The following is a 14,230-nucleotide window of genomic DNA, read 5'->3' on the forward strand; positions in this document are numbered from 1 at the left end:
ACATAATCCTTAATTTCCTTGGTATTTTCAATAACTCCTGTTTTTCAACAATTTTTCCAAATTTTCTTATCAATTCCGCTGAATTTCTAAACATTTTAATTTCAAATTCTACGCTTACATATTTTACATTATGGTTCGTACGAAGCTAAAATTATAGAAAATTTTATGCCCTATAACAATTTGAAAGTAGATTTTCGAAAAAAAAATGTTTCCAGCCCCTAATATTTCCAGAAATTGTCGAAAATTCTGGAAATTCGAAATGGTGGTCACGTAAACTAACTATCTAATTCCGCTGTCACATTTGACACTTCAAGTCACTTATTGACATTTTGTTCATAACCTCAATATATTAGTTTTGAAAAGTATTTATATGGAAACTATACGTAATTATTTTGAAGGAAGATTTATTAATTATTGTAAAAACTGATCTTTGGAAACAAAATTATATAAAACGCACGTTTAGGGCGCCCTCTTGGCGGGCAGTCTCCTTATTTAATAGCCAGACCTCTTTTCATAACGAATTACGTAAATAATTTGATTAATTTTAACAATTTCGAGATGTAGGATATAAAAAAAAATTCGAAAAATCGATTGGGGATTAGATTATTCCCATTTTCGTGGGCGCGCGTTGAGTTTAAAGTATTGCGAAAGCGCGTGGGATATTAAATAAAATTGAAACCCCTTGTATAATAATAAAAAAACCAAATTTTCGAGTGCCAAACTGATAGAAATTGTCCAATTTCCAAATTATATTTATTAAAAGCTTCAATGTTTGAATAGAACTCTATTCAAAAAACGTTTTTCAACATTCAACAGATTTCAGAAATTAATTTTGCTTAAAACTCTTCTCTACACAATTTATTAATAACTATAAAATTTCTCATGTTTCATATATAAACATCATAATTTGGAACTATAAGGATTTATTTTATGCATTTCGTCCCAAAAAAGCATAGATTTCGTTTCGGGATGTTCCTCGTACAATTTAAATTCATCTCCGATATCGAAAACACGAAATTTACTTTTTGTAATCGGCAGCCATTGATTGTTTACTAAATAATCTTTTTTATCAATAGTCGGTTTTCCGAATTTCGCAAAATTCGACCATAACCTAACAGTTTTCCTGATAGCCAATTCTTCTTTGCTACCCTCTTCAACTTCTGGTACAAAATCACTTTTAAAAAGATAACCACAATCGTCGGCGTGCGCAGCACCTAAAACCAAACATTTTTATACGAGGTAACGTTAAAAAAATGAACAGATTGATTTTTAATACATTAATTGTTTTATTTTTGGAATAATTATACAAAAACTAGTGGAATTTGGACACTTTAAGGGTTGTAAAATGATGATAGATGATCAAAAACGATCGTAAAATATAGTGAATAGCAAAATTTCCAAGGAAAACCGTACTTCAAAGAAAATCTATCGAAATATAAACTGCAGTTGAAGAAACCGCTGGGATCTTACACAAACACTTAAAAACGTATGAAATTGTCCAAAAAAAGCTCAAAATATGCTTTTTTCGAATACTTTTTGGAGTTACCTGGATCCGAAATTCCGTAACTGTTTTTAAGAACATTCAATTCGGTATCGAAGAGAAATCTGTAGAAAAAAATCGGATGTTGATTGGTTTCTACGTGTAGCTTTGCCGTTTTATAAACCTCGTAGAGAAAATAATTGTCTGTATACAACTAAAATCAAATTTTTTCATCAAAATATATCCAAATATAAAATAGCATAGTTTATACGAGTTCTGGTTATTAAATAACGTGACTGGTTACGTTGTTTTCCATTGATCCAAGCAGAGCTCTGCTTAACCGCTTCCATCGACTCAAATCGGGTCCCTTTCGCAGCAGATCTTTTCCTAAGTTATCCGAGCAGACCCCTCGACGAAAGAACTCGTTTTAGGACGGTTATAGACGAGATATTTAGATACCCCTCCTGTTTAGGAAGCTTTCTAAGCGCGCAGTCTCGTTATTTAACAACCAGACTTCGTATAATGTATACCTTATATATTTGATCGATATTTTCCAATGGATCGTTATCGCCGAAATAAAATTTTTTCACTCTATCAGCTGCTTCCTTATGTAAATTGCTACCGATTCTTAAATTCACAGATCTCGGTATCAGCGTTTCGGGTACTAAAACCAAATTATTTTTGGCGTTGGTGCAAATAGAATATATAAACATCCCTTCTCTAGATAAACAACCAATCATCATCGGTACTTTGTTATATTTTCCGGATTTAATTATATCTATAGGATCTTCGGTAAGAAAAGCCGGTTCTTTGGTACTTTTTTCTATAACTGGTCCGTATGGAAATAATTCTCCAATTGCGTACAGCTAGAAAATAAATTCATTATAAGTAGAAAAAAAAATATATATCAAATATAACCACCCCAATTAATCTTCAATGTGAACTAAAGAGATATATTATTAGAGTTTTTCTCAAATTTGAATGGTAAATTAGGGACCCAAATCAAATTTATAGACGAGTTTATCAGGAAATCTTCGGTAAAGCAAATTCTGTCATTAGAACCCTTGCGAATCGGCCTATTTCAAGTCTATAACTGAGCTCTTCCTTCTGTCATTAAAACCTTTTCGCATCGGCCTATTTTAAGTCTATAACTGAGCTCTTCCTTCTGACATTAGAACCCTTGTGGCACGATCTACGTTAAGTCTATAAACGAACTCTTTCCACTGTCACTAGAACCTTTGAGATACGATCTAAGTTAAGTCTATAACCGAGCTCTTCCTTCTGTCATTAGGAACCTTTGAGACATGGTCTACGTTAAGTCTATAAACGAACTCTTTCCACTGTCATTAGAACCTTTGCGATACGGTCTAAGTTAAGTCTATAACCGAGCTCTTCCTTCTGTCATTACAACATTTTCGAATCGGGCTACATTAAGTCTATAGCGGAGCTCTTCCTAAAGTGAAAAAATACTGTCATTAGGTCCCTTGCGACACGGTCTGTATCAGATTTATAGACGAGATCTTTCCGATTAGAATATTTTCGGTAATTGCTGCATTAGCTGCTTCAATCATGTTATTTGATTTTGAGCGGAGACACATACAATCGATTCTTGACTGAGCTCCAAAGGTACAAAACGCAAGGCGTCAAAAATGGTGAAAGTTTAGGACATTAAAAGCAATCTATCTGTCATTAAAATCCATACTATCAATCTTGAAATCGTACACGGATTTTCAACAGAGATAAAAGCTATTTCTATAGTCTATCAATTTAAGAAGAACCAGTTGTTATAGCTTTACCAAAAAAATAAAGTCTATAAATCTGCTGCTGAAATATAGGGTGAAAAAACTCAATTTTTAGGGGATTTTTTTTAACTTATACCATCTATTGATGATTTTCAGTACACCATAAATATCAAGGTGATGTCTACGTGTAAATTGTTTGAGTTGCTCTTTCTTTTAATATTTTAAAAGACCAATAACGAAGTTCCTTAAAATAATTAGTAAATATTGAAAAATTAGGGTTAACCTCAAAAAAATCGTTCATTTTCATTTAATCTATAGTTCATTATGAAAATTAATTCTCACCCCCGGTAATTTCTTTATTGTTTCTTCTAATTCATCCAAAGTTAATTGCTGTAAATGTTTAACGAGCTCCTTGTCACTGTTGGTGAATATACCGGCTTTTTGAGCGAAAATGTGAGCTGTCACTTTATTAGGCAACGCCCAACCGTTTGTGGCACAACCACTCTGTAGAATAGCTTTATGGAATAAACCTAAAAATATTATTCGACGTTTTTATAATGAATAGTTTTCGTACAAACCTCGTAGTATGTGAGTTTCGTGGGTTGTTACAAATCGGGTTAATTTTTATACAAATTTTGGCTCTTGACACCAAAAAATCACCACCACGACACCATCTGATTATTGCTTTGATTCAGCCAAGAAGTTTTCCATTTTAAAAATTCGTTTTTTTTTCATATTCAGTAAAAAAAAATAAACTTTACCCTTTGCCATTGGGGATAATATTAGTAGATGTACAGAGGCGGCTCCGGCACTTTCGCCAAATATCGTAACGTTATTAGGATCACCAGAAAACTGTTTTATATTATCTTGCACCCATTTCAACGCCATTACCATATCTTTAAAAGCCGCGTTGCCTGGTACTCCAGCTTCTGGATCTTCTAAAGCCAAAAAACCTTAAAAATAACAGATTTCTACACGCTTCTATATTACGAATTATATTTTTTTACCTAACGGTCCTAAACGATAATTTATTGTGACTAATACGACGTTTTCCTGTATCAAATAATCCGGTCCGTAGAGTTTATTAGTACTAGAACCAGTCGTAAATCCCCCTCCATGTATCCAAAACATTACAGGTTTTAATTTTTCACTACAAATCTTTGATAAAAAAATATTATTTCTACAATAGTTTGTATATCTTTACTTACATCCCTTGTATATACATTGAGGTATAAACAATCTTCCGAACCGGAAAATTCCATGAATTGTCTAGCGAAACATTCGTTGCCTTCCTCGGTGGCATTCCGAACGCCTTTCCATTTTTCAGGTGGTTGTGGAGCCTCGAAAAAAAAATTTAAATAAATAAAAATACATCGAAATGTACGCCTATGATATTAAAATCTCGTTATAATTAATAGAGTATTTAATATCGTTATTTTATCACTTAAAACTGTACCATCTCTATTCTATAACGTTATTTCGATTTACCTTAAATCTTAGTTCTCCTAATGGGGGTTTTGCGTATGGTATACCGAGGAAATTATAATATTTTTTACCATACACGTCGTCAAGTATTTTTCCTAATAATTTTCCTTGTTTTACCTGTACAATGGGTTGCGACATTTTCGATGTATCGAACTAAAATTACAACTGGACGAGTAGATAATTTTATAGAAATCAAACACTTCACTTTCGACAGTTATCGCTGGTAAACCTTGGACTCGCTAGTTATTTCGTGAAACCAGGAGCGTAGCAAACTTTTATTCATCAAATTGAATGTGAATAATCGATAACTGTTTCGATTGGGAACATGTTAAACGTTCGATGTCAACACTTCTTTGTTTATTGTGTCTTATGACAGGTATATTTTCGAAATAAGAGCTATTTCGGATGCTAAAAACTGCCTTAGGTCACACACGTTATTATAATGGCCGAAATTGATGAATCAATGTTTGAATTACTATCTATTTTCAGGATTTAGTCCCTTTGGATCATTTTCGGTACCCAGATTTGAGAAAAAGGCTCGGCGATCAAAGATTTTCCAATATTAGGCGATTACTTCCACTGGTCTCTGTCTCTAGCATCTCTACACCTATTTTCTTTTCAAGCCAACCCAAAAATTGCAAAAACCTCGAAAAAGTTCACATCCAGTCTATAGCCGAGCTATTTTCTTTGTCATTAGAACCTTTGCAAATCGGCCTAAATCACGTCGAGGGGTCGATTTTAACGGTTCAAATGAATGAAAACAAATAAAACGTACAAATACCTATAACTTTTTTATTACAAAATCGAATTTTAAATAAATAAATTCATAAAAATAATAATACTAGTACTACGTATCGGGAAAATCGAGTAATTATACTATGACATTGTTATTTTTTTACATTCCCACATTTTTTATCAACTTTTATCTTATATTTCATATCTTAACCTAAAATCACATAATTTGAAACTAAATTTTATAAGTTTTATACATATCTTCCCAAAATTTCACTCTTTTCTCCTCAAAGTTTTTGGTAATAGTAATTCTTCTATTAATATCGAAAATATTTGCTATACTTTCATCCTGCACCGTATTCCAAATCGTATTATCGAAAATTTCTTCAGGTTTCGGCGTAGGATTACCAAATCTTGCGAAATCCGTCCAAAGTTTAACAAACCTCCGTATATATTTATCTTCTTCGCTACCCCTAACGATACTCGGGTTAATATGAGTGCTAAACAGGTAAAACAGATCGTCGGCGTGCGATACACCCTGTATATGCTTCACTGGAAGTTTTTCTCGTAGGTTTTGAAAGAATGTCTTCAAACTCGATCCACCAGAAATTTTCGTTAACGCCGATAGAACTAGCATCGTTTTCAGATGCTTAACTTCACAAACTTTCTTTAAGAAGTTTAAAGAACTCACTAAACTCATTCTGTAAACGTAAACGGGATTAGAACCGTGTCGTTTCATCAATTTTATGGTTTTTTGGATACCATAAAGAAACTGCGTGTCGCTCAACATCTACAATTAAACAAGTTTCGTTGTATTATTATAATTAAATAGATTCAAGACTTATAACTTACCACGTATCTATCGTTTATGTTTTTTTCTGATAGATCTCTGTCTTCGTAATAAAATTTCTGCATTTTCTGCGCTATTTCTTTAGCTTTTTCCGATTTTTGTGTAACATTCATATCGACCGGTATATCTCTTTCTAAATTTTCCGGAAGACCCGCGTCGTTTCTGGTTCTTCTCATTAGCTCGTACAAAAGACCTTCCATCGATGTATATCCTATTATACAAGGTACTTGATGGTATTTTCCGTTTTTCATTATTTCTTCGGGATTTTCAGTTAAAAACGCCCCTTCGTGCGGATATTCCACTACGGGAACGAATGGCCTTTGAAAACTAGCAAAAAATGCCTGGAATTAAAAAAAATTATGTATCCGATTATTTCGAGGATAAAATCAAACTCACGTCTTCTATTTTGCATTGCGCGGTAACTAGACTTTTGGCACTAGCTCTACATAGTTTTTGGAAAACTGTTTTTTCATCTACGTCTTTATAACCCATAGCTTTAGCTATAGCTTTGAAATTATTCGTACCTTTAGCCCAAGAATTGAAGGCGCAACCGCTTTGCATAATTGCTTTATGAAATAATCCTAAAAATAATACAGAAACGAAATTTACGAATTTTTTTATATATTTTTTTCATTAAATACCTTTCGAAAGCGGTGAAAGTAAAAGATAATGAACCGAAGCACTACCGGCACTTTCTCCGAATATCGTGACGTTATTTGGGTCCCCACCGAATTTGTCGATGTGTTTCTGTACCCATTTTAAAGCTAAAACTTGATCTTTCAAACCCGCGTTACCAGGTACACCCAAAGATTGATCCGTCATAGAAAGAAACCCTGTAATTTTAATAATAACAAGTTTTAAATATAAACGTTTAATAATTATCACCTTATATATACAAATATCCATCTAGCTTCATTTGACTAACCCGGTATATCATTATCTGTTGTTAATTCAAAATTATTTATTAAAAAACAAACTTTTATCAACACATCTCGTATATATCATATGTCACAGATTTAACTCTATTTGAATCCCCTGGTACATTATTTTAATCGAAAAAAATCTATATAAAATTATTAATAATAAACTTTTGAGACAATCTGTATTTATATTGAATATTTAATCAACATTTATTTATCTTTATTTGACTCACCTGGTACATTACTTTAATCAAAATCACTATAATTTATTAATTGTATTAAATATTTGTTATTCATTCATAATAATTCATAATTAACACACCTTGTATATATTAATTATCTATTCAACATAATTCGAGTCACCTGGTATATTATTATTATTGAAATTAACATAATTTTTTCAGTTTTTATTCAGAATTTTTTGTTATTCGTGCAAAATAAATAATAGCAAACTTTTATAACACCTTGTATACATTAAATACCGAATCAACGAATCAATTTTATTCGAATCACCTAGCACATGATTTTTATGGAAATTATGATTTCTAATTATACAAATAACCTAATCAAGTAAGATCAAAAGAAAATGAATGCAATCACTAATTGCCCTCCCTTCATTTAGCATCAAATTTGAACTAGTTTCTTTCAACTTGTTTTATATATTTAATTATGACAAAAAAAAATTATTTTTAATATGTCTATAATGTAATTTATTACCTAATTATTCTTTATAATAAATATTTTATTTTTAAATTAGAATAATGAATAATATAAATAATAACATAGTTTTAATTATCCCGATATATCCATATTCATTTGACACGTAAATGGAATCAGAAGAAGCGAATGCAATCACTAATCACCTCTCTTTGTTTAACACCAATCAAAATAATACGATTGATTAGTCTAGAGTGTCTAGACGATATAGTCAGTGTTGCAGACAGTGTCTTTCAACGTTGTTTATTCGATTTATGTAAAGTTTTATTGAAAGTGAAATTTGTATTTGAGTGTAGTGCAAATAAATGTTAATATATTCAAAATTAAGGTGAGTATTATATGTTTTTAAATAATGTTATAGAAAGTCAACGTTTCTTTTCATATATCCAATTTATAACATTCAATTATTCAATATTTACACTTTGTCTATGGAAGCCATTTACATATATTAACTTTGTTTTATTTATTTATTTATTCATTTGTTGTTTCCAACCTTCTAATTTTCTTTTTTACTGCATTCTTATCAATTTCGTTGTTTTGTAATAATTTAGATTGACTCATATATCTATAAATAGAAAATACTTCCTAATTAACATACAGGGTGATTTATTATTTTTATTATATTCACGAAGAGATTTCTGATTATTGTTTTTTGTTTCACAGATATTTCTTACGTTTTTTCGCGTGTGTGGTGGTTTGTCTAAAGGTAGGTGAATATTGAGAGTAAATGATTAATAAAATTATAATTTAATTTTAAATATACAGGTTCAGTAAAAATGCTACATGTTTCTAAAAAGTTAATCGATATAGATTAATTGACAAGTTTATCAGGTTTGAATATTTTTTTATTTATATTTGATATTTGTTAATGTGTGTTTGGAATTGCGATTCTGATTACATAACTTTCTCTGGGGGCAATAAAGACTCTTAGTTTTCGAAAATGTTTTTCCATATGTAAACATCAATATATTTTTTAAAATTTTTTCAATAAAAATAAAATTTTCTTAAATAACGAGGACAAGGCTGTCGGGTTACGCTTTTTTCTTCATAATAATTGATTATTATGGGAAATTAGTTACTCTATAAACATAGATACTAGACTTAGGGTTGCTCTAACGTAGTGGACTACCAAGCTTGTATCATAGAGAAGGTTTTGTAATGTGTGAGTTAATGTAAGTGATAAATGTGGTACGGCAACCGCTCGTCGCGAAATCGGTTCGATTTTGTTGGAATTTCAATTGAAAATGGTTGAAAATATAGTCTAGTTTTAATGGTTCACGATTCGAGTTGATATAACACCATGGGAATCGATGGGTGAGTGATATTCTGATAATTTATATCCGTTTTAATATTTATGTAGCTGGTATCACCTTTGGTAATTGAAATTATGTGTAAATAACGAAATAATTTATGTATTCGCTTGAAAAAAAAATTGGTTTTACTTTGCTTATATTCCAAAATGAAATAATTAAATTATTCGTTTGATTTTGTTTACTTTGTATATATTAATATTTTATTACATAAATGACAATCAATTTTTAAAACTTTTTATTTAATTACATTTTTCGTTTGATGTGTTGGCAGCCTTGACGAGATCATCGTTGAATCGATTTTTGATTAATGTTAGGTTCACACGTTCTGAATACGTTCACTACTAGAAATGTCAAAGTTCAAAATGACAATGTCAGATTTGACGTATTCAAATCAGTGTTGCCATATCTAAAGAACTTGAATATCAACTCTCTTAACATTGTTTTAACCTTAGTTTGTCTATTAATTCAGATAAATGAAAATTTTTTCTTACCGAACACTCCAAGTCGATAATTGATTGTTACAAATACAATATTCTCGGTCATTAGGTAATTTGGGCCGATGAGTTGCGATTTATTCGATCCGTAAATAAATCCACCACCGTGTATAAAAACCATGACAGGTTTCTTTGGAATTAGCTGCATATTTTTTCTCTGAAACTGCAAGTTAAACCTTAACGTTTTAACTAATAATATTTTAAGTTTTTTTTTATACAATCGAATTTATCATTGCTACTTACGTTTTTCGTATAAATATTCAAGTTTAAACAATTATCTTCGTGTCCAATGTGATATTTAAAAGTTAAATCCAACGAAGGACATTCGTATCCTTCTTTAGTACCATCTCTGACGCCTTCCCATGGTTCAGCTGCTTCAGGTGCCTGAAATCAATACGTAATGATATTTATTCAATGTTTCTACATGATTATTAATTAAAAATAATTAGTCTTATAGAAAAAATAGATGAATCAAGCTTGTATTCCTTTTTAATACGTTTTTATTGGATAATTTGGTACATTGTAAATGTCTTCTTCATCAATCTTTTTAATTATATTAACAAATTTTTATTTCACATTTGTTTTATCCAATAAAATCTGCAGTTTTGAATGCTTGTGCTACAGCAGAACCAAGTCCAAGCTGGAAACATCTTCCACATCAAGTTTTGGTTTGTCTCCATTCATTATTTTTCCGATTTGAAAGCGCATACAAGAAAACATCATTTTTCATCATTATCTCAGTAGAATTTGATTTCATCACGAATTTTCTTCATGGATTTTTTCGACATCGTCTCCAGCAGCGACCAGGATATCTGCAATCCTCTTGCAGGTAGCTCCAGGTCGATCACTCGAAAAATTACAGGTGTTTTATTTGAGGTGTTAGTTTTCTTTTTTCCTTAAGATATTCTCCCTTTTCTTACGGTCGCTTCTAATCTCATTTTTTGTAGAATTTCTTCTTTATTATTTTTTTATTCCATTTGAAAGACGTTAGCTCAATTAATATGAAAGCTGAACTAGATTCTACTTTGGGTGAGACAAGGCTGTACAGGACCAGCATCACAGTGGTCGATCGTTGACTGAAAGTTGGCATATTCTCTGAAAATTTGGACATTAGAAAGCTGTAATCACTTTGGAACAAACAACGTTTTAATGTGATTTCCTTTTATAGATTTTCTTCGTTTTTTTCGATCTCTTTTTATTCCATTTCTTTACTTTCGTCTTGTCCTATCAGGAGTTTTTTCGTCACCTTTTCTCAATTTAGATCGTCATCGTTAATACTATCTTTTATTTTCTAATCTTTTTTGTTCTTTCTAACTTTTATTTTCCGTTATCTTCCTCGTATTTTCTCTCTTGAATATCTTCGCTATATTTTTGTTTTTAAACGCCTTTTTTATATTTCTATTTCTAGCTTTTGTCTAAAACATACAAAAAACTATAAATATTTATAATTTATAATCTGAATAATGACGTCGTGGCACTTATGACGTTTTTAGTTGTCTCAAAAAAAAAATAAAAACAATGATAAGTTTATTTAGAAATTCGAAATACATGTGTCGGAGAAATTTCATTTTATCAATATTTATTTAACCCTATACGCAATTTATAGTTCGCAATTTGTTTTGTTTATTTTCCGCATATCTCACAACGTTTATACGAGGGTGATCCCATTAGTACCTAGCCAAATAAAAAAATATAATTTCTTCAATGTTGGAAAATTTTGGACCCACGTTTCATAAAACTGTTTTATTTTTATGAAACACTCGATGGAAACATCTTCATTACTATGTTTTTGTTTCCTTATTAGCATCTTGTACACAACTTTCTTTTGTCGAAATTTTCTACAACATTTCGTCGTCACCTCATTTGGACTGCGATGCTGGTCCTGTACGGTTTTGTCTCGCTCAGAGTACAATCTAGTTCAGCTTTTATATTGATCCTCGTAAATTTATGTTAAATGATAACAATTAGTTTCATCTAATGTCGTTTTCTTTCAAAGTTTTCTTGACTTTGTTCGCTTAGTATGTAACTAGATTCAATGTAAAACAATTTAAAGCACCACATGTGTTTAAATTACCTTATATACAAAATAGTATCTCTAAATGAGAAGGCATTTTTACGTTGAAGAATTTTTATTATACAAGTTTCCATTGCATCACGATTTGATTATAAATAATTGTGAAAAAAAAATGCGTAATTTTCTGTATCAAACTATAATTTTTTTGATACCTTCGAGTGCCTCGATACTTCATTAATGGTTTTATGGAAAAAAATATATAATTATTGAAACCTAAATACTTAATAATCCATTTGAAAAAATTACTTTAGAATAATGCGTATTAAAATCAAATTAGTACTTATACCATATACGTAATATTCAAAAAATGATTCCAAATAAATAAATTTCGTATAACTGTATTATCAATTTACATTTACACGCTTAACGAACGCAGAGTCTACGCGCTAGAATTTGCCGAATTATCGTTTTTCTAAAATTCATGCACGCAGAATCTACGCGCTGAATTTGTCGAGTTATCGTTTTTCTAAATCTCATGCACGCATAACGAACGCAGAGTCTTCGATAACGAACTTTTTTTGAGACACCTTGTATCATTTCTCTGTTATGAACGTTTATCAACGTTTTCTATTATTTATGATTCACTCTGTTTATTTTTGATATTTCACGTGATAAGTTTGGATATATTTTGAGAATTTTCAATAAAATAATTTAGATTAGTATTTGTAAAATGTGGGGTTGTCAATTTCGAATGTTATTGCTGGTTGAGGACTCAAAATAAAACTATTCAACGAGTTTTTTTAAATACCGACGTTTCGATCTTTATCAGGGCTTTTTAAAACCTTGATAAAGATCGTTGGTATTTCAAAAAAGTCTTGGACAGTTTTATTTTGAGTCCTCAATGTCGAAAATTAATATTTTCTAGGTTAGGCTAGGGCTTTGTTTTCAAATTGAACTGAAAATACGAAATTTTTAACTTTTAGTATAACATTGATTCAAAAAGAAGTTGGCGGAATTTTCCAAAATACATTTCAAAATTAAAAGTGAATTAGAACGAAAATAAAAAGCAGAATTTAGTTTTCAAATTTCATGAGATAGAATATGACACATTTATTTCTGCCACTTGAAAGTAAGAAAATTATTCTAAAATAAAAATGAAAATCGCGAGATGGAAATAAAAAATTGATAACCAAAAATGACACAATTTGTAATTCAAAATCGAAAACAATCGTTTTAATATAACGATTTCAAGTACACACTTAAAATTTCTGAAATATTCATATAAATATCAAAAATATTCAAATTTTGGTTTTATCATTTTGTTAAAAAAAGATATCAAGGTACTTAACAGATATTAAATAATAAAATTCTTACTTTTCACATAGATAACTAAATTATAAAAATTTTTTATTCATTTCGAAAAAAAATTCTCGAAACTAAACCGTATTTTCGATGTTCTTAATTTGAAATGATAATATGAAATAGTAAAAAGAAAGTTCAAGTTCAAATTCGTATATTTTTGATGTCAAGGTCAATATCAAAAAAGCTCACCTTAAATCTTAATTCTCCAATGGGTGGTTTCGCGTAAGGTATTCCGCTGAAACTATAAAAAATCCCATCGTGGTAATCTCTCTGTAGTTTCCCACGAATTTTCCCGACATCTGTATTAACTACTATTTCATCGGACATAATTTTTATTCTTCTCGAACGTTAATGCGCGTCACACTCTCTCTTCTATTTAATTTGTAGATCGTTCCAATTTATGTTATAAATACGTTTCGATAGAGATGGGAACGGCTAGTTCCGTTTTTACGGTACCGAAGTATTTCGGCGGCTAAGATTCTACGATTTTATCAAAAAAAAAAAGATTTATTTCAACGAAAATCAATGTTTTCACTGTCCAAATATGTTTTTCTTACACAGCTCGTATTTGCTTCGTAGAGAATGATTCGTCGTCTGCGATTGAGCTTTTTCAGAGCGACCATGCTTGAACTTAATTAGCAACCCTCGTATGTCAACGAACGATGAAAAAATTCTCCTTTGTTGACAGGACATACAAATTTATTTGTTATGAATAAATTGAAGCTAACAACTCATCGTTTTCAGTCGATTAATTTAGTTATAGTCCATTCATATATACCGCGAAAATTAATCTAAATCTTTCCAAAGAATTAAAAGAAACGTTGGATGTAAATCATGGTATACGATAGACTATATTTCGAAAATTAAAACTATGTTATAGTATAATTATTTGATAAACATTCGAAATCGACATTGATTACGAGACACCCTCTATATTTTCTAAAATTAATATATGAAGTAGCTAAATTTGGAATAGATCGTATTCTAAACGAACGGACTATAATACTTTGTCTTTTTGTCTATAAGAACCTTATTTGTCTATGATATATTATAGTCAGTTCATTTTTGTAAAAAAAGTCTTTAAATTGTCGAATTTTCAAAAATGGTCGTAATCTAATATC

The 14,230-nt window shown here is 30.4% G+C and overlaps 1 protein-coding gene across 1 annotated transcript; it reads right to left on the reverse strand.

The window, feature by feature from the left end:
• Positions 1-731: 731 nt before the first annotated feature.
• On the reverse strand, positions 732-13,495 carry LOC130895788 (uncharacterized). Its single transcript, XM_057803338.1, has 16 exons — positions 13,299-13,495; positions 9,977-10,117; positions 9,731-9,896; positions 6,931-7,122; positions 6,686-6,870; positions 6,292-6,630; positions 5,676-6,229; positions 4,937-5,015; positions 4,711-4,860; positions 4,431-4,562; positions 4,230-4,380; positions 3,984-4,175; positions 3,565-3,752; positions 2,011-2,346; positions 1,547-1,694; positions 732-1,214 (listed from the first exon to the last, which is right to left on the reverse strand). The coding sequence occupies exons 1-16, from the start codon at positions 13,434-13,436 to the stop codon at positions 901-903; spliced, it is 3,405 nt and encodes a 1,134-aa protein (XP_057659321.1). The 5' UTR covers positions 13,437-13,495; the 3' UTR covers positions 732-900.
• Positions 13,496-14,230: the final 735 nt, after the last annotated feature.

Source organism: Diorhabda carinulata, chromosome 6, assembly GCF_026250575.1.
Source record: "Diorhabda carinulata isolate Delta chromosome 6, icDioCari1.1, whole genome shotgun sequence".
In the NCBI taxonomy this organism is placed as follows: Eukaryota; Metazoa; Arthropoda; class Insecta; order Coleoptera; family Chrysomelidae; genus Diorhabda; species Diorhabda carinulata.

Excerpts from the sequence above, each read along its gene's own strand:
- LOC130895788 (XM_057803338.1), bottom strand. The coding sequence starts at position 13,436 with ATGTCCGATGAAATAGTAGTTAATACAGATGTCGGGAAAATTCGTGGG. Across the intron at positions 9,897-9,976 it reads TGAATATTTATACGAAAAAC|TTTCAGAGAAAAAATATGCA; the intron begins GTAAGTAGCAAT and ends TTTAACTTGCAG. Across the intron at positions 1,215-1,546 it reads TTACGGAATTTCGGATCCAG|GTGCTGCGCACGCCGACGAT; the intron begins GTAACTCCAAAA and ends GTTTGGTTTTAG.